We start from the raw sequence: 21,182 nt of genomic DNA, 5'->3' as shown, positions 1-21,182 counted from the left end.
GGAGGAAGGAAGGAAAGAAAACAAAGAAAGAGAAAAAGAAAGAGAGAGAAAGAGAGAAGGAAGGAAGAGCTGATTGGGTCCCCATGAGGAACAGTGTGCCAATATCCATCCACACTGAAAGTGCCTGCACTGCCCTTTTTCCTTATCGTTCTCACTTCTAGAAAGGTATTTTCAGGTGCGAAAACACACAGGCGTGAGCTCAGGAGCATTGCTTGTAGTACTGAGCTCACAAACACCACGTCTGCAGTGGGAGAGCAGGTGAATTATGGCCTGTCTGTGAAGTGAAGTGGGCAGATTGATGTGTGCTGATGGGAAATTCTCTCCACAATGCGCAGCTACACTCAGAACAGTGTGCAGTCCTCTTGGGTCACAAAAGGGGTGGAATAGAGCGATGTCATGGAGTCTGCCTGGCTCTCAGCTTACTTCTGAGGTCAGAGGTCAGAGGGTGGGCATTAGAGACGTCTCAGTTGTTGTGCCATGTTATTCTCTAAATGATCTTAAATGAAATTCTCTTCTGTGTCTGAGAATATGCTCAAGTTACTTATTTTCACATTTTATTTCAATATATATTTCAATAAATAAAAATAAATATTTATTTTGTGTGCATGGCAGGGTTGGGGAGCCTGCTGTGGTGCACCTGAGGGTCAGAGGAGCTGGTTTTCCTCTTCTACCATGTGGGTTCCAGGGATTGAACACAGGTTGTCAGGCTTCGTGGCAAGCGCTGAGCCAGCTTTCCAGATCAGAAATTTTACTTTTCATAAAATTTAAAAAGTGTTCTAAGTGGTACACACCTTGATCCTAGTATTTGGGAGGCAGAGGCAGGTAAATCTCCGAGCTCCAGGCCACCCAAGGCTACATAGTGAGACCCTGTCTGAAAACAACCACAAAACCAAAACATGTTCTAAGCATTCTCATGCTCTTGTGTCTGGTCACCTAGTTCTAGATTGGGGCTGAATGAGAAGAACTTAATTTAGGATGGTAGAGGGAAAAAAAAAGAAAACAAAGTAACATAATAAAAATTCTGTCTGTCTCATCTAGGCTCATGGATTTGAGATTTTGTGCTCCAAATGTAGCCCACATTTTTCTGACTCCAAGAAATCCCTTGTGACTGTTTCACCGCTCTGGGCCAGCTTCCTTGAAAGTCTGAAAAGGAATGATTACTTTAAGGTGAGACTTGTGCTTATTTCTTCTCATGAGTGAGCGTGTGTGTGTGTGTGTGTGTGTGTGTGTGTGTTCTCATGTATGGAGGCCAGACGTGGGTGGAAGATGTCTTCTCATTGAACTTACCAAATGGCTGCACTGGCTGCCCAGGGAGCGTCCAGAATTTTCCAGCTCTCCCTTCCAGCTCTGGGCTTCCAGGTGTGTACTATCACTCCTATATTGTTTGTTTGTTTGTTTGTTTGTTTGTTTGATGTAGGTTCTGGAGATTCAAACACAAGTCTTTATGCTTGCACAGAAAGGCCTTTATCCACTGCCATCTCCCCAGCCTCTGTAGTGTTTAATTTTAAAAACTACAACTCACAGAAAATCACATCATGTCTTGTTTAAAAGTAAAATATAATTATAGAAGCTCAAATAGAAGGGCACTTCAATGATATTCAGGCACGGGAAGCAAGCAATGAGATAGTATTTATTGAATATTTATGATACTAGAGGATTATTTTTAAATTTTTAAACTATTTTTAAATTATTTTTAATTATTTGAGACAAGGTCTCTTCTGTAATCCTGGCTGTCTGGGAGCTTATCATATAGACCAGTTTGGCTTCAAACTCAAAAAGATCCTCCTGCTTCTGCCTCCCAAATGCTGAGAGGCTACCACACCCAGTTTTATTTTTTAAAATCTTTAAAATTGAATTGTTTTATTTAGTTGAGGGGCTGTGTATATGCTACAGCATGTGGAGGCCAGAGGACAGCTTGTGAGAGTCAGTTTTCCGTATGGGTTCTCAGGGTTGAACTCAGGTCATCAGGTTTGGCAGCAGGTGCTTTACCTGCTGAACTATCTCACCAGCCTAATATTAGAGAATTCTAATTTTATATTTGTCAAGTGATAAAATTTATGACTTCTATCTGATGAACAACTTGTAAAAATTGAAAAAGCAACATGAAGCTACTATTCAAGAACATTAGCAAAGATAGTGATATTAAAAAACTACAAACCACAAATGGTCTACAGAGAGAACGAGAGACTGTGGGGTGCTCATCTCTAAGTGGGGCATCTACTTCACACATAGCTCAAGGCTCAGGGATCATCTCAAAAGACTGTAAGAACCGGAGACAGGAGAGTACAGCAAAACAATGTGTTCAGACAAAGCAGGCAGGCGCACATTTGAACCCACAGCAGCTGTGACAGCATGCACAAGACCTGCACAAGATCAAACCAGACAGAACCCCAGCGTGGAAGAGGGAAGTGGTCACAAAGTCCTACCCTCACTGAGGACAGTTGATGGCTGCTGGCAGAGGGAGAGCTGGCTTTCTTGAAGGTTCTGCCCCTGAGAGGCTACTCACAATCAACACATGGCCCTACACCCATCACATGCTAGCATGAATTAGACTCAGTGGGTTTAAACACAAACAGATAGGAAGTTGGGAAGGAATAATGGTAGAAGACAGAGAGGAGCTGAAGGAGCGTGAGAGGGTGGACTTGATACAACATGTCATATGCATGTATGAAATTCTCAAGCAATTAAAAATTACAAGGCAGGTGTGGTGACACATGCCTCTAATTCCAGCACTCAGGAGACAGAGACATAGGAATCAATGCCAGTTCAAGGCCAGCCTGGTCTACATTGTAAGTTCCAGGCAGCCAAAGCTACTTAGCAAGATCCTAACCCAAACAAACAAAGTAAAGCAAAAAGGAGGAAGAAAGAAAAATCACAAAAAGACGAGTAGTAAATTTCTCAGAAAATAATTATCTTCAAAACTGAGTGTGGTGGCTCATGCCTCCAATCCTAGCACGTGGGAAGTGGAGACAGGGCAATCAGAGTTCAAAGTCATGTGCATCCTCTTGAGTTCCAGGCCAGCCTTATCTCAGAGAACGAATGTGAACAACAGTAAGCCCACACTCACAGGTGGCAGATATAAGCGTGCGAGCACAGTAGTGTAGGTAAGTTAAAGTGAATGCTCCTGTACACAGATGCTGTCGTCATCGACAGACCTTTAAACAACAGCGATTGGAGAGTGTGGTAGAGTGAGGATGACCAAACTGTATTAGATGTATGTATGAAAATGTCATGAAACACATCGCTACTTATAATTAACATATCTAGTGAAACGCTCAAACACAACCAAATTCAATCCAGCTGTGGTAGCATACACACTCAATCCCAGTTAACTAGAGGTTTAAATTGGAAGTTCTAAGCTCAAGGCCTGATTGAGTAGCTGTTTGAGCTACTTATAAGCCCTACTTTCAATACAGTAGTAAAATTGAGCTGAGAATGTCACCCAGAGTGGAGCACTTACATGATTTATGCAGGACTCAGGGGTTAAACCCTAGAAACAGAGAGAAAGAACATTTGAGAATGTGTTCCAGAAACTCTGGGAACTTCCACTCAGAACCTTCATTTCGGATGATCTTTTATGAGAAACATCCATAGTGTCGGAAGCCTGTAGGAATAGTATGATTCTAATGATTGTGCGGCAGTATGAAACAGCGTGGGAGAGTGTGGTATGTTTCTAAGGAGTAAAGTAGTAGGTGTGACGCTACTGTGAAAATGGTGTAGACAGCAGGAGGAAGACTATGGTGGGAATTATGTGACTTTTGGTTCTGTTTGGCAAACTTTCTATGTCTTGTTTTAGAAGTTAGTTACTAATTAGTCAATTGTAAATAAATAAATTGGTAGAAAATCCTCCAGACTAGAAAAGGTTTCTGATTGGTAAAATGTAAAGTATTGGAGCATAGCCTTTAATCCCACCAAATGCATTCAGACCTCTGACTCTGTAGCTAACCTGTTCTACATAGTGGATTCCAGGCGACCAGGGCTACATAGTGAGACCTTGTCTCAAACAAAACAAAACCTAAGACTGCATCCAGCCTAGCACCTTACTTGCTTGGAAGAAATTGGAGTCCACACATATAAATTAATGACAAAACATGTGAGGCCTGGGACCTCTGAGTTCCTGAGTGTCACATGCTGCATTTTTCAACATCACTAGCAGGTGTGCCATTTAATGATGTAACATATAAGTACTGTTCTAATGTACAGTATTGTGTTTTCAAGGGACTACTGGAAGGTTCTGCTCGGTACCAGGAGAGACTCGAAATGGCAAAGAACTATTTCCAGCTCTCCATACACCGGCCAGAAAGGTGAGTTATAGCCAGGACCCACCACAGAGTAAGACAGGCTGGCGGCTGGGTAGTTCTTTCTAAATAACATATTTTAAAAACCTATTTATCATGGTTGTATGTATGTATAAGATGTGTATGAATGCAGACACAAGCATGCCGTGGTTGTGTGTGTGTGCGTGTGTATGTAAAAGAGGACAACTTTCAAAGATTCAAACTTTGAGAAATTGTTCTCGGTGGATTCTGGAGATCAGACTCACGTCACCAGGCTTCCAGAGGCATCTTGCCTGCCGTAAGTAAGACCTTTGTTGTTGTTACAAAAGCATAGATACTCTAGTACAGATAGAGAAGGATGTGAGAAGGAAAGTATTTATCCCAAAGTTGACCACTATTATTTTGATTTATTTCCTTCTAGAGGTTATAGATTTTTATTCCTGTACTAATTTTACTTATTTATTTTTCTGAGTACTTTTTTCTTGTTGTTTTTTTGTTTTTCAAGACAAGGTTTCTCTGTGTAGCCCTAGCTGTCCTGGAACCTGCTCTGTAGACCAGGGTGGCCTCGAACTCAGAGATCTACTTGCCTCTGTCTCCTGCTGGAACTAAAGGTGTGTGCTATCATTGCCTGAGTACAGTTCCTTTTTAAAATTACATATATAAATGAAATCTGCCTGTATGTATATCTGTGTACCATGCATGCCTGGCTCCCTAAGGAAGCCAAAAGAGGGTGTCAGATCCCCTGGAGCTGGGTTATAGACAGTTGAAAGCTGCCATGATGGTGCTGGTACTTGAACCCAGTTCCTTTGGAAAAGCAACCAGTACTCTTAACCTCTGAGTCATCTCTACAGTTCTTTATATTTGAGGAAATGGAGTACCATAGGGCACACAACTGTTTTTGCTACTGAGGAAAATATACAAGCTGCTTTAAACATCTAATATTTTAAGCTAGGTGTGATGGTTCACTGGTGTAATCCTAGCACTCAGGAAGCTAATGGAGTAGGGTCTCTATGAGTTTGAGGCTAGCTATATAGTTTCTAGGCCAACCTGGCTCTTAAAGAGAAACCTTGACTCAAGAAACAAAACAACCAGAGTTTGAAAGTTTCAAGGGAGACTCCCATTTCTCAGCTAATCATTTTCAGCAGTTTCATTCTGATTTGCTTTGGTTTGGCCTTTTGATATTTGAGTCAGAGTTTCACTGTGTAGCCTAGGCTGGCCTCATATTCTTGTTTCTTTTGCCTCCTCCTCCCAAGTTCTGGAATTAAGGACATGAGCTACCATACCTGGCCCTTTAAACTGTTATGAACCAAACTCTTCCTCCAAATCTGTACTTGAATCCCAGTGCTTAAACATCTTCTTTCATTTATTTAAATTTATTTCATTTCATGTCTATGAGTTTTTACCCACCTACATGTTTGTGTTCCATGTTTGTTCCTGATGCCTTCAGAGAACAGTAGAGAGCATTAGATCCCTGGGACTGGAGTTACTAATGATTGTGAGCTGTCACATGAGTGCAGGGAAACAAATCTGGAAGCTCTGCAAGAGTTAAGTGTTCTTAACCTCTGAGCAATCTCTCCAGTTTTTAGAGCCTTTTAATAATGGGGTTCATGACTTTTTTGTCTCTGTTTTGAGACAGGGTCTTGTATAGCCAGAGCTTACTTTGAATTTACTGTGTAGCTGAGGTTAACCGTGAACTCTTGATCTCCTACCTCTACCTCCCAAGGCAAATGCTACCCTGTGGGCTAATCTCATAATCTTTTACTAGGACTCTCATCCTCATTGTCCGTGGGTCCAGTCTGTAGCTCTGGTTATTATTCTCCCTGTCCTGCACACCCCTTGCTGTCCTGCCACAGCCTAGGTCCTAATTTCTTCAACTGTATCCATATGTAAACCTGGTTCTCAGCCTCTAGTGATTCTTCTCTTTCAGTTCAGCCATTAGAGCCAGGAAAATATCTCTCTGATCTTGCTGTTCTCACATCTCTTAAAGTTAATTGGCAACTATAATAATGAAAATTTACAAGTGCTAGAAGTATTCATCTAAAATATGAATTGCAGTGTATTTTTTTCAGACTTATTTTTAAGTGACAGATAAAATGGCGCCTGTGTTTTATTTACACTGTGGTATTTTAAAGTGTGTGTCCACTGCAGAATGCTTAAGTCTAAGTAACATAAATAGTACCTCATATACTTGATAATGTACTTAAAACCACAGCATGAATTGTGAATGTTCTGGGTGCATGTGTGCCAGCCACAGCATATTTGTTGAGGTTAAAGGACACCCTGCAGGAGTCAGTTTTCTCCTTCCACTGTGGGTCCCAAGTATCAAACATAGGTCATCACTGAGCCATGTTGCAGGCTCTGTCTATTCTTAAAAAAACAACAAACAAACAAACAAACAAACAAAAAACTTGTCCATACCCCAGTAAAAGTAATTAATTGCCTTCTTCCATATCTCTTTAGTATTGCTGTTCTCAAATGACAGTATTTTGCCATTCTTATTAAAAAAATTTTTTTAGGGTTTGTTATGTTAGTTAATTTCCAGTATCTTTCTTTTTTTTTTAAGCCCAGGCTGGCCTCAAACCTGCTGTATATTTGAGACTGGATTGGAAGTCCTGATCCTCCTGCCTCTGCCTCTCAAGCACTATGGTTACAACATGCACTATTACATCCACCTGTGTTTTTCCATTTATGATTTCTTTTCTTGTCCAGTAATGTTTGCATGACATGGGGCAGGGATAATTTACTCATGTGATTTATCGAAGTACCCAGCTGTTAATGAGTTTGCTTCATCTAAATGGCTGAGATGGTTCCATCGGTGTGGATATTGAGTCATGTCACCATCATAAGAAATGCTGGTGTCTTTCATTTGTTATAGTTCACTTGCTATGAGCCCAGGTGAAGAGATCTTAACCGTGTTACAGACACTGCCATTTGACGTCGACGAGCTCAAGACAGAAGAAGCTGACCTTCTTCCTGAGGATGGTGAGCCAGGGCCGGAGCGTATCGGGACGGTCAGAACTGAGAGGCCTTTCCAGGAGGGCCTCTCCTGTGACACGCATACCTGCTTTCTTTCTCAGATGACCAGTGGTTAGACCTCTCACCAGACCAGCTGGACCAGCTGCTGCAAGATGCTGCTGGCAGAAAAGAATCTCAGCCCAGTCCCCATAAGGAGGAGCAGCAGAACTATGATGTGGTGAAGGTCTCAGACAGCATGAAGGCCTTCATCTCCAAAGTGTCAACCCACAAGGGGGCAGAACTGCCCAGGTGAGTGCACTGGAGCACTTAGTTATTCCAGAGGTCGAAGTCGTTGTTTATGGAAAGTATCATGTCCACTTTGACTTTCTTCTGTCTTGTTTCGATATTCCTTATTTCTTATCCGAGGTGAGAGAGATTTCAAGTAGCCTTTGTAATTCCTCAAGTAAGGCAGAAAACTCGAAGGATTTAAAAGGCAGCACCAGAACCCTGGCACTTTAACTTCACTCTATTTTGTATGTTAGTTACTTGGGTTTGGTTTTGTTTTTGTGGGTTTTTTTTTGTTTTTGTTTGTTTTTTGTTTTAGATAGGTCTCTTTATATAGCCCTGGCTGTCCTGGAACTCACTATATGGACCAGGCTAGCCTTGAAATTACAACTATTCACCTGCCTCTGCCTCCAGAGTATTGGTATTTTTAAAGTTGTGGGCTCCCTTTTCCAGCTTCTTTAGACTCTAATTTAGACTCTCTAGCATGCAGCTCCCAATAAACTCAAGCTTCTAATCTCCTACCATACAAGCAGATTGGAGTCTTGAAACTCAAAGAGAGGGATTTAAGGAACCTATCAGAGGCAGAAGTCATCACAGAGCTTGTTTGTGGCAACTAACTAGGGAAAAGAGTAGAAAGATTGTTACCCACACAGCAAATCTCTCTCTTCTTTACTTTTTTGGTGGTAATGGGATTGACCAGAGGCTATGCACACTAACAAGTGCATCCTGGTGAGCTCCTTCCTCAGCCCAGTGAACCTCGGTTAGTGTGGGTATCCTGAACTGTAAGAAAAGATACAAGTCTATGCTCATTATTTATTGTTAAGAAAGAAAGAATAGGGGGCTGAAGAGATGGCTCAGTGGTTAAGAGCACTGACTGCTCTGCCAGAGGTGCTGAGTTCAATTCCCAGGAACCACATGGTGGCTCACAACCATCTGTAATGAGATCTGATGCCCTCTTCTGGTGTGTGTGAAGACAGCTACAGTGTACTCATATAAATAAATAGATAAATAAATAAATAAACAAACAAATCTTTTTTAAAAAGATTACTTTCAAAGAAAGAAAGAAGAAGGGATGGTGCAATTTTATTAATTTGATAAGCTTTGAATTTTGTTATTGTTATTTTCTTGTGTTAAACTCACATGAAATCGTGACCTTCCTGGACTATACTTTCCAAACGCTAGGCTTAAAGGCGTAACTTGGAGTCCTATAAGAATAAGTGTTAAGTAAATGATCTCAGATAAATTATTTCTCTTACTGTGTATCTTGTAGGCAGTAGAGAACAGATAGGCCACCAAATGCATATGCTCTAATGTATGTAAAAAAAAATTATAATTTTTACTTTTCTGCCACCAGATTTGTGTATTTCTGTTGTCACTCAAGGTTAATAAGCACAAGGAATTTTTCTTATTTATTTAAACTAAAATTTCCCTATTCTTTTCTTGGATATTTCTGGTACTTTCTATAAGCATAGCACCATCTTCAAAAATACTTCAAAGATTGTGATCAGAAGAAATGTCATGCTCTTTTCCCTTTATCTTTCAGAGACCCTTCGGAAGCTCCAATCACTTTTGATGCAGATTCTTTTTTGAATTATTTTGATAAGATTTTAGGTGAGTTACAGTGTGGTGCTTACCTTTACTTTGAAACTGTGAAGGGCTATCACTGTTTCTGGAGGTCTGGGATATAAGGTCATTTATGAGCCGAGATACTACTTTCTCCTGATGGTTTCAAGTTGTTTTAAACCATAAAGTACTGCCCTGTTGAAGCACTTGACAGAGGCAGCCTAATTAGTGCTTGACTTGCTAGCTGCTCACTGACTGAGAGCATACGCTTTTTCTGTTTTGGAAGGGTTTTAGTGTGACTTCCATATTATGTCTTTGTTTTGTCTTTCATACTTAATGTTCAGTAAGAAAAACAAACAGCACAGAGGGCTGAGGAGGTGGCTCAGGTAGTGATGTGCTTGCTGCATGGGAGTATGAGGGCCTGAGTGCAGAGTGCTGACATGCTTGTAAAAAGCCAAGCACCGATGAATAGGCCCCTAGTTCCAGGACTGAAGGCACAGATATAGCTAGGCTGATCCCTGGAGCTTGCTGGTGAGAGGCTCTGAGTCAGAATACAAGGAGAAGACTGACAGGAGACACCTGATATCAGCTTTGTCCTCTCCATGCATGTGTGTGCACATGCAGAAACACTGGCACACATGTGTGCATACACATGTATACACACACAAAACAAAAACGCAGGGAATAGACTGCACACTGGAGGGTAACAGTAAATGTTTGAAAGTTGTCAACTCTTCCTAGAAAGCAAACAAAATAAAAGCATGATTTTTTTTCTTACCTTATTGAAAAAACCAACAATCAGTTATTTATAAGGGCTGGAGAAACGAATATCATCAAACTCTGCAAGAAGTATAAGATGTCTTTTTACTGGACAGTTTGAGACCCTAGGAAGCCCCTCATTTTTCACTTAGCAATTTCACTTCAGGGATTCTCTCTGTGAAAGAAGTGGTCACTGATGGTCACTGCAGTGCTTTTTTATAGTACCAAAATTCTAATGACCACCAAGAGAGAACTGGGTAAATAAATCACTGAATTATGAATTTGCACAGCTGTAATAAAGTATGAAGTCACCTGTGTATTCTGCAGGAAGAAGGCCTACAAGGCATAGTATGTAGAAAAGCAGACCATAGTTCAATATGAGTACATCTAAGTTAAGAAAAAAAAACCATGGGCATGGCCTCGCACTGAAGACCGGAAGGGTGGACCTGCAGGATTGCTTCCTGGGGATGTCATGGCTGAAAACACAGACAGAAACCAGATTGAGAAGCTCCTCAATAGAGTAAAGGAACTGGAACAGGAGGTGGAAGACTTAAGAAAGAACAGGCCAACAATATCAAAGACTCAAGCCTCAGAGAAAATTCTTTAGGCTCTGGAAAAGCTAAGCGTGCTTTTGATTTCAGTGCTCATGGCCATAGACATGTAGCTCTAAAAATAGCCTATCTAGGCTGGGGATACCAGGGATTTGCCAGTCAGGAAAACACAAGCAATACCATTGAAGAGAAACTGTTTGAGGCTTTAACTAAGACCTGACTAGTAGAAAGCAGACAGACATCCAACTATCACCGGTGTGGTCGAACAGACAAAGGAGTCAGTGCCTTTGGACAGGTGATTTCTCTGGACCTACGTTCTCAGTTTCCAAGGAACAGGGATTCAGAAGATTCTAGTTTAAAAGATGAAGCTGATGATGTTGCTAAAGAGATCTGTTATACTCACATTCTCAACCGGGTGCTCCCTGCAGACATCCGAGTATTGGCCTGGGCCCCTGTAGAACCTAGCTTCAGTGCTAGGTTTTGCTGTCTTGAGCGGACTTACCGCTGTTTTTTCCCTCGTGCTGATTTAGATATTGCAACCATGAATTATGCAGCTCAGAAATATGTTGGCACTCATGATTTCAGAAACTTGTGTAAAATGGATGTAGCCAATGGAGTGATTAATTTTCAGAGGACTATTCTGTCTGCACAAGTACAACTAGTGGCCCAGAGCCCAGGTGAGGAGAGAAGGCAAGAACCATTCCAGTTATGTCAATTTGAAGTGACTGGCCAGGCATTCTTGTATCAAGTTCGGTGTATGATGGCTATCCTCTTCCTGATTGGCCAAGGAATGGAGAAGCCTGAGATTATTGATGAATTGCTGAACATACAGAAAAATCCCCAGAAGCCTTAATATAGCATGGCTGTTGAATTTCCTCTAGTCTTGTATGACTGTAAATTTGAAAATGCCAAGTGGATTTATGATCACAAAGTTCAGGAATTCAATGTTACCCACCTACAACAGCTATGGGCTAATCATGCTGTTAAAACTCATATGCTAGGCTGGGCAGTGGTGGCACACGCCTTTAATCCCAGCACTTGGGAGGCAGAGGCAGGTGGGTTTCTGAGTTCGAGGCCAGCCTGGTCTACAGAGTGAGTTCCAGGACAGCCAGGGCTATACAGAGAAACCCTGTCTCGAAAAACCAAAAAAAAAAAAAAACCAACTCATATGCTATACAGTATGCTACAAGGACTAGACTCTGTTATAGTAACATGTGCAGCAGGAACAAAGATGGAGGAAGCAACAGAATGGAGAAACATTCAACCCTCTGTCATAAAGCACACTAGTGCCTTTGTAGAAGGAGTGAAAACGCATGCATATAAGCCCCTCATGGATCGCCCTAAATTCCAAGGACTGGAATCCCGGATCCAGCATTTTGTACGCAGAGGACGAATTGAAAACCCACATTTACTCCATAAGGAAGAAAAGAAAGCCAAGAGGGACTGTGCTGACAAAGAAGAAAATACTGTTTTAGAGAATCCATCAAAGAGGGTTTGTATAATAGATGCAGAAATTAACACCATTGTATAATCCCAGGAACCTGGCATCTCTACCAGGATCCAGGGAGCAACAACCAGTTAAAATTCTAATGACTGGCAAAAGGCCTAACAAGTTCTTAAACAGTAAAAGGTATATTCTCTAATCTCTGTCCAAAAGAATTATGAAATGAAAGAAGCAAAAAGCACTTGTCAGTTATATGCACCTGGAAATTTATGCCTTGTGTTCAAATCCATTAAAGCCTGGTCTACCAATAAAAAAAAGAAAGAAAGAAAGAAAGAAAGAAAGAAAGAAAGAAAGAAAGAAAGAAAGAAAGAAAGAAAGAAAACCATGGGCTGGCTTACAGGTCTGTCAAGGGACTGGAGTTTGGTTCTGAGACGTCAAGTCAGGCCGTGCACAACCTCCTATAAATCTAGCTCTAGGGAATCTGGTGCTCTCTTCTGGCCCATGTAGGTTCCTGCACACATGAGCATATGCATGTACATATACAAATGAAAATAAATCTTATTTGCATATGCCTATACACGGAGCTGTAGCTGTTCCATCTGACATCTGGACATCAACCTAGTGTCTCTGGCTGGTTAAATGTTGATATCAACATATGTTTATGTAATTTACTAATTTTTTAATGTGTATTTGTATTTTTTTAAAGAGTTGTTTTATGTATAAGTATCTTGTCTGTGTCTATTTATGTACACAATTTGTGTGCCTGGTCCCCAAGATGGCTAAGAATGGGTGCTGGATACCCTAGAATTGGAGTTCTAGACAGTTGTGGATCACCATGTGGGTGCTAAGAACCAAATGCAAGTTCTCTGCAAGACAACAAGTACTATTAACCTCGGAGCCATCTCTCCAGCTCCCAGATTTTTATTTGTATTTTTTATGTTTTGGGGAGCAAGCCCAGGGCCTCATACCTGCTACTCAAGTTCTCACCTCTGAGCTATACTCCCAGCCTAGTGTTTAAATTAAAATTTTATTATTATTATTGTTGTTGTTGTTGCTATTATTATTATTATCAGTGTGTGTATGTATTATGTGTGGGGGAGTGTTTGTGAAACAACATGGTTATAAAGAGCAGAGGACAACTTTGTGGAGTATTTTCTCCTTACACCTTTGGGTCACCAGGTCACACTGCAAGCGCCTGTCCTTGGGAACTGTCTCAATGGCCCTGAAGAAAAAAGCGCTTTTTTTTTTTTTTTTTTGGTTTTTCGAGACAGGGTTTCTCTGTGTAGCCTTGGCTGTCCTGGAACTCACTCTGTAGACCAGACTGGCCTCGAACTCAGAAATCCACCTGCCTCTGCCTACCAAGTGCTGGGATTAAAGGCGTGCAGCACCACTGCCTGGCAAGAAAAAAGCTTTTAAGTAATCAAATTCTCATCGAAAAACTAAGGTTGAGTCTCTTGGCTCAGCCTGTTCTCCATTCTATAAATGTCCCTGAGTCACCGTTCTGGAAAAGATTTTTTTCTTCTTCTTGAGACAGGGTTTCTCTTTGTAGCCCTGGCTGTCCTGGAACTCAGAGATCCACCTGCTTCTGTCTCCCAAGTGCTGGGATCAAAGGCATGTGTCACCACTGTCCAGCTTGGGAAAGGATTTACAAAGTATTTGGATTAAGTCATTTGGTCCTAGTGGAACATTCCAATCTTTTTGAGAAGTATAACCCTGCTCAAAAAATTTCACCAAGTGGTTCTTTTTTTTTTTTTTTTTTTTTTTTTTTTGGTTTTTCGAGACAGGGTTTCTCTGTATAGCCCGGGCTGTCCTGGAACTCACTCTGTAGACCAGGCTGGCCTCGAACTCAGAAATCCGCCTGCCTCTGCCTCCCGAGTGCTGGGATTAAAGGCATGCGCCACCACCGCCCGGCACCAAGTGGTTCTTTCTGTGTGTCCATCAATATAGGGACAGAGCCTCAGGAGCCAGACTCTGATGACCTGGATGAAGATGACTTCGGATGTTTAGACAGCGATGATGACTTGGGCTTTGAAGCTCAGGAGTCTGAATCTCTGAAAGGAGCTCTTGGCAGCCTCAAGTCCTACATGGCCCAGATGGACCAGGAACTGGCGCATACCAGCATGGGCAAAAGCTTCAGTACCCGGAAGCAATTGGTAAGTGGTTTTAACCTCTCCTTCTCTAAGTATGTGTAGGACAGTAAGTCATATTTCATCTGAGTTTTCCTTTCTTTTTGATTTGTGAGATTTGAAATAAATGAGTGCTAATTTTATTAACTGACTGATTAATGCTAAGAATTGGTCCCAGGACCTGGAGTACATGCTAAACATGTAGTTCATCACTAAGCTATACTCCTGCTTAAGAGAAACGGCTGGTTTTCGCTTAACATTGATGTAATGGAAGATTATAGAGGCCAGGTGCAATGGCACGTGTCTGTGATTCACAGCTGCTGACGAGGCTGAGAAGGGAGGATCGATTGAGCCCAAGAGTGCGAGGCCTGTGGAGCCACATACTGAGTCTATGAAAGAAGGGCAGGTGCCGAGAGCGTAGCTCAGTGGTGCAGCAGGTGTCTGACATGCACAAAGCCTTCGGTTGAGTCCTCACCACTGAAAGGAAAAAGCAGATTATAATCTTGGTTTTCTAAATACAAATGTAATGACTGCTTCTTCCTCTCCCTTCCCCTTCTCTGTCCTGCCCTTTCCTTCACTATAGTGAGTTGCTCAAAGTGGTTTTAAACTCTTGGGCTCAAGTGATCCTCCTAGCTCAGCCTCCTGAGACTGTGGGACTACAGACATGGGCCTGGTTATAATTATGTTCTTAGAAGGGAGAGGAGACTGGAGAGATGGCTCAGCCATTTAGAGCACTTGCTGCTCCTGCAGAGGACCTGGATTCAGCAGGGTAGCTTACAATTCCAGTTCCGGGGACCTGACACTCTTTTCCTATCTCTGAAGGCACCAGGCACACCCTTGGTGCACATAGATCCATGCAAGCAAGACATTCACACACATAAAATAAATACATCTTACCAAAAAAAAAAAAAAAGCCAGAATATTTCATTTTTTTAGAAGTATATATGTGGATGTTTTGTGTGCATGTATGTCTGTGCACCATATGTATGCTTGGTGCCCAGGGAGGCCAGAAGAGAGGGCATTGGATTTTCTAGGACTGAAGTTACATATGGAACTGGAATTACATCAGTTGTAAGCTGCCAAGTGGGTGCTGGGAATCAATCCTGGGCCCTCTAGATGATCAAACAGTGCTCCCAACCACTGCGCCTTCTCCAATTTCTTAAGATGTATTGTGTGTCTCTGTGTATAGTGTATATGCACATGTGTTTGAAAGTGCATATCACTGTGCATGTGCTGAAGTGAGAAAAGCCATTGACTCCCTTAGAGCAGAGTAGCAGGTGTTTGCAGGACACCTGGCTTGTTTCTTGGGTGCTGCAGCTGGAACTCTGCTCTTCATGGTGGCACACAGACGCTCTTAGTGTTGAGCCATCCTCCAGCCCCTATATTATATTCTCTATGTGGATTCAAGAGTCATTATGTACTAAAGTTAGCATGCGATTATTACCACTCCTGCCGCTACAGATGAATCTTCATTTGATTGTCTGTAGAGTGTGTGTGTGTGCGTGCATGCGTGTGTGTGTGTGTGTGTGGTGTATGCGGTTGTGTGTATGTCTTAAGAGGGGCTGGAGTAATATCTCAGTAGATAAGGGGTTTTGTTTTGAGGCCTGACAACCTGGGTTCAATCCCTGGAATCTACATGGCAGAAGGAGAGGACCAACTCCCCCAAATTGATCTCTGACTTCTGAATACTCCTGTACATAGCAACTACACACACACACTCACACACACACACATGGGGGCCGGGGGAATAAATAAACTTTTAAAATATTTTAAAGAGGCCAAGCATAGTGGTGCACACCTTTAATCCCAGTACTCAGAAGACGGAGGCAGGCAGATCTCTGTGAGTTTGAGGCCATCTTGGTCTATAGAGCAAGTTTCTAGGACAGCATGGAGAGACCCTATCTTCAACAAACCAAAAAATAAAGAAAAAAAAAAAAGAATTAAAGACAGCTAAGAGGGACTTAAATATCCAAATAACTTCAACTTTAATTGTTTCATGTCCCCCCGTTAAGAGCCAAATTTAGAACTACCATTTACATATTTACCTCAGTGTTTCTGCCAAAACTGTGCACCAGCAAGAGGCATTATGGGAATAGCACACACATTGGAGTGTCATGGATCAGAGTTTGAAATAGAGCTCAGCCGTCTACTGTGCATTATCCAACTAACCAGCAGTCCTCATGTCACAGAATTAGTGTGAAATGACAGTCCATGAGCTCATGGTTAATATAAACTCTCTTTGCTTAATCACCAAAACCACATTTAAAACTATAATTGCTTTCAACCTAATAAAAATTAGGCTTAATTGTGAATAAATATTGCCTAAGGATCTTGATACAATATAGGCTTTTATTAAGCAACATGGACAAAAAGCTGAAATTTTCTGTTTTGGGAAGTCTTGAGAGAGGCAGACTGTTGGTCCGTGAACCACAGTTTGAATGACAAAGATAGAAAGTCTCTAGGTCAGGTTGCAGGTCTTCAGATCTTTCCCAGCCTGCGAAGTTAGAGGCCCAAGTAACAGGCTGGTGATTGATTGGCAGCTAGACGCCACTTTCAACACTGAGGTCAGGGAACAAAAAGGGAATCCAGTTTTTTTCATTTGGAAGATTCAGATTTTTGTCTTTTATTAATTATTAATATTAATGCAGGCTATGAATGTACCTCTTTAAGGATAGTTGTCTCTTGGGGATTATTTCAAAGTAGAAACAGATATATTTGATTTGTAGAAATTCTTTTGCAACAGAAATGTGTCACAATCTTTCGAGCTAAGTTTCTTTTTTGTTTTAAGACAGGATCTTGTTTCACATTGACCTGGAGCTCCTTGTGCAGATGAGGGTGACTGGCCTCTGGCTTCCACCTCCCAGTACTGGGATTACAGGCTGTGTCACCACGCCTGATGGAGCCAGGTGTTCATACATTTATTAAATTACATTGTTAGAGCTCATTTGACTTTGTGTCACCAAGGATTGGAAATTTCATTTTTAATTTGGAATTCAAATATATATTATTACTAAGTTAATGCATTTTACTATAACCAACATGTAACCTAAAAGGGTTATCACTTTCTCATGTTGTTCTCTCTCCTTCCTTCTCTTTCTCTAGAATAAGGATCCTCCATCCCAGACTGCAAATGACAATTCAGATGAGGAAGATTCTGGTGCAGGAGATTGCACTGTTGAAGCAGTGGATGTAGACCTGAACCTGGTTTCAAATATACTGGAATCCTACAGCTCCCAAGCTGGCCTGGCAGGACCTGCTTCCAATCTGTTACACAGCATGGGTGTGCGACTGCCTGACAACGCTGATCACAACCCCCAAGTCAGCCAGTGAAGGATTAGCCTGCACACCAGCTGCTCTTCTCACTGAATAAACAAGAGCCCAAGTGTGTTCATTCTAATCGACTCTTCATAAGAGCGTCTTCCCTGCAGGCTTCAGGGTCCCAGTGCCATCCTCTCCCAGGTCCTGTGACCTGCAGCTTGTTTGGTTTGCTTTAAATTTTCCCAAGACATGGTCTCCCTTGTAGTTTAGTAAAACGCTGTGCTGTTGGCGTAATTCTGAATATTCCGTTTCTCTCAGGTATGTTCCTCCACGGGTCAGAATTCTAAGTTGGCAAAATCCCATTTCATTCACTTTTTAATGAGATAAAAAGTCCTAAAACTTAACGTGTTCAGTCTGTGGCATTCTCCACATGTGCTCCTAATTCAGGGTAAAGAACTTATTATTCTTTAATTAACCAATTAAAGACATTAGCATACCGACTGGGTCTGACTGAGGCATCTCACACCTGAGTACCTCGCTTGGCTTCTGTCCCCTCTCCACTCAGACCGCCCTGCCTCCTGTCTCATGTATATACATTGAAGTCATAGTTCTGTGGGCAGGAAGATGTGGCATTTCTTTGTTTGTCTTCATTGCCCTCTCTTGGTTCACATTTACTTTTTTTTTTTTTTTTTTTTTTTTTGGTTTATTGAGAGTCTCTTGTGGCCAGGGTGGCCTCACATTTTCTGTTGTTGGGACACATTGAAGCAAGCTGATTTATTTCATTTGAAATTTATACTTTTGCTTCCTGTTCATGTTCATCGTATTGATAAGTCCTTGATACTTCCGTTTTTACCCCCTAAGTCCTAGAATTACAGGTGTGGGCAGTCACACTTTATTCTTGCTGTATATATTTACTGTGTATTGTCCTGTGAAAGCCACATGCTGGGGGCTAGAGAAATGGCTCAGTGGTTTAGAATGCTTTCTGTTCTTACAGAAGACAGAGTTCCATTCCCAGCACCCACAAGGTGGCTCACACCCACCTGGAAAAGGTTCTGATGCCCTATTCTGGCCTCTGTTGGTACTACATGCATGTAGTGTACATACAACAAAACACATACACATAAAATATAAATAAATTAATTACAAAGAAAAGCATCAGGCTTGGTGGAGAACCTTGTCAATAAAATGCTTGCCACACCTTTCAGTTCCCCAGAATCCACCTAAAGGGGCTGGAGAGATGACTTAGCGGTTAAGAGCACTGGCTGTTCTTCCAGAGGCCCTAGGTTCAATCTTCAGTGACCACAGTGGCAGCTCACAACTATTTGTAGCTCTAATTTGGAGGGATCTGGCACCTTCATAGACATAACATGCAGGCAAAACACCAGTGCACATTAAAAAAAAAAAAAAAAAAACCAATCCACCTGAAAAAGCCAGGCATGGTGGCAAATGCTTGTAATCCTAACACTGGGTATCTCCATAGCTTGCTGGCATGCTAGCCTAGCCGAACCAGCAAGCTCTAGACCAGTGAGATCCTTTCTCAGAAAACCATGTGAATGGCTCCTGAGAATGACATCTGGCCTCCACACAGGAAGGCTGGTTGGCCTGCATGCACACATACACACATACAGAAGCATAGATAAAATGTTTCTTTTTGCTAGGCAACATTTTAGCATTTTAATTAACTTAAAATGCTAAAAATAAATACAAACAACAAAAAAGTGAAGATATCCTTATGTTTTGTATTGAAATTTAGTTCCCACATTAGGATTCTGTCCTTGTTTGTTTGTGAGAAAAGGCCTTTTCCTCAATGTATTGATGTAAGTTAATTATATCTTCATTGAGGACTAAAAGTTGAGGAAAGGGGAAACAGATCAAACTATGGCATGAGTGGACTAGTTTTAAGATAGATTGATGCTGGGCAGTGGTGGCGCACTCCTTTAATCCCAGCACTTGGGAGGCAGAAGCAGGCGGATTTCTGAGTTCGAGGCCAGCCTGGTCTACAGAGTGAGCTCCAGGACAGCCAGGGCTACATAGAGAAACCCTGTCTTGAAAAACCAAAAAAAAAAAAAAAAAAAAAAAAAAAAAAATTGATTTAGATAGGGTTACTCTGTGTAGCCCTGGCTATTCTCAAACTAGCTCTGTATACCAGGCTGGCCTTGAACTCACAGAGATCCACTTGCTTCTGCCTCCCAAGTGCTGGGATTAAAGGTATATCACCACCACCACCCTGCTAGGGAGTGGGCCACTTTTCTATTCCCATTACCAAAGATGACTGATCTTGAACCAGACTCGGCCTGGTGACGAGTACATTTGTGAGCAGGTTTTGCCTGGTTTTGCTAATCTGCATCATGGCCCCAGCAGTTAGCCACTCTATCCCGAGCATTTCTATCATCTGTTGTTGTGTGCGTGTGCATGTTCATGTGTGCATGTACGTGTGGGTGGACATGCACCCCATGCCAACTTCCCTGCCATTTGCAGTATCCTAGCGTATCTCCAGATAACCTTGGTCTGTAGCCAGGCTCCTCTGCCCAGCTTGTACTGGGAAAATGAAGTTCAGCCTTGCATTTGCTCCTATTAGCTTCCCCCATCTTTTAAATGTTTTTTGAAAAAACAGGTTTATCAAAAAGCAACCAACCAGGAGCCCGAGCACTCCTCTCTCTACCAGCAATTTCAGACTGGGATGCATGGGCTCACAATAGCATGGATAGATGGCAGTGCACACAGACCCTCAACTGTTTTCTGAGTGCAGGATGTGAAGAAATCTCAAGTCCCCTTTCCCAAGTGCTTTTCTCTACCCGTGTTTCATCACAGTGAAGGAAGGCAAGCTGCCATCGGGGCAGGAACATACTATCATCCAAGAACTCCAGACAAACGCATTTAGGTTTTCTCAGGAGTGATCCTTCGGGGTCAAAAGGAAATGCAGTGCTTCGACTTTTTCACTTCCAGAAATTTCTGCCTTGTCCTGTGGGGCTCTAATATGTAAGCTGAGGGTGGTTGGGTTTTGTCGTTTAGCCATCAATCAGTGCCGTTATCTGAAATTAGGACTTGCCCCAGCCACTCTTCCCAACTGACCCTCTGACAGTTTCTTCTGCACATTTTCCCAGTGGTATCACAGCCTGGAAATCTAAACTTAAATATTTTACCATCACACACAAAAGTCTTTCCTCATCCCCACCCCATTCTCGTTTTCTAAAATTTGGGTCATAGAAAGAAAAAAAAAGTCTTAATAAAGGCATGGAATTTTATTTCCTCCAGAGAAACTTCTCCCTTACAATGTGGCAAGATACAGATGACACAGGGGTCTGGGATACAGGTCAGTGACAGGCTTGCCTAGATGCATGAGGTCCGAGTTCACTCTCTAGCACCATGGGAGGAGAAGGGGGTTCAGGGTCGTGTTTGTGGGAAGGACTCAGGCTTCAGGCTTGGTGCTTGCTTATCCTTATCCCTCATTGAAGCAGCACCCTCCAAAGCAGATTCTAGTACTGAGTCATGTTTAGTCATTTTCCCTGGTCTCAAACGGAGCAAGTGAAAGAGAAGGAAAGACAACATAGTCTTAAATTATCTCATGCTCTTCTGGGATTTAGCTACTTCAAAAAAAAAACCCCACCACCTCTTGCCTGCAGAATAGTCCAAGGAAGACCTTTGCTCCCACTCTCCCCTTCAGAGCTTAAAAACAAAAACAAAACCATAACTTTTGGGCAGGGGATGCGCCTTCGTGGTAGAGCATGTCTACCAAGCATGAAGCCCTAGGTTTGATCTGCAGCAACAACAACTACTAAAAAGTCAACCTTTATTTGACTGCCACATACGAGAAGACACCTATAGGTGCTCGAGAGATGGCTCAGTGGCTGCTCCTCCAGAGGATCCAGGCTTGATTCCCAGCACCCATCTGCCAGCTCACCACAGTCTAACTTCAGTTCCAGGGGATGATACCTTCTGGTCTCCACAGGAACTAGGCATGTAT

At 42.1% G+C, this 21,182-nt stretch overlaps 1 protein-coding gene and 1 pseudogene across 3 annotated transcripts in view; both read left to right on the top strand.

Moving 5' to 3' along the window:
* Ecd (ecdysoneless cell cycle regulator) overlaps positions 1–17,715 on the top strand; it is a 31,016-nt gene extending 13,301 nt beyond the window's left edge. For all 3 annotated transcript variants that reach the window (XM_028758608.1, XM_028758607.1, XM_028758606.1), the window contains 7 exons: positions 1,039–1,167; positions 4,219–4,304; positions 7,153–7,259; positions 7,355–7,541; positions 9,061–9,128; positions 13,782–13,987; positions 17,063–17,715. In XM_028758608.1, the coding sequence (XP_028614441.1) occupies positions 1,039–1,167; positions 4,219–4,304; positions 7,153–7,259; positions 7,355–7,541; positions 9,061–9,128; positions 13,782–13,987; positions 17,063–17,290 (1,011 nt within the window). In that variant the 3' untranslated portion in view covers positions 17,291–17,715. The remainder of the gene's footprint in view (positions 1–1,038; positions 1,168–4,218; positions 4,305–7,152; positions 7,260–7,354; positions 7,542–9,060; positions 9,129–13,781; positions 13,988–17,062) is intronic.
* LOC114613333 lies at positions 10,253–12,129 on the top strand (annotated as a pseudogene).
* Positions 17,716–21,182: the final 3,467 nt, after the last annotated feature.

This window comes from Grammomys surdaster, unplaced genomic scaffold (assembly GCF_004785775.1).
Source record: "Grammomys surdaster isolate TR1022 unplaced genomic scaffold, NIH_TR_1.0 126198, whole genome shotgun sequence".
Classification (NCBI taxonomy): Eukaryota; Metazoa; Chordata; class Mammalia; order Rodentia; family Muridae; genus Grammomys; species Grammomys surdaster.
This window is presented reverse-complemented; position numbering and strand designations above follow the sequence as displayed.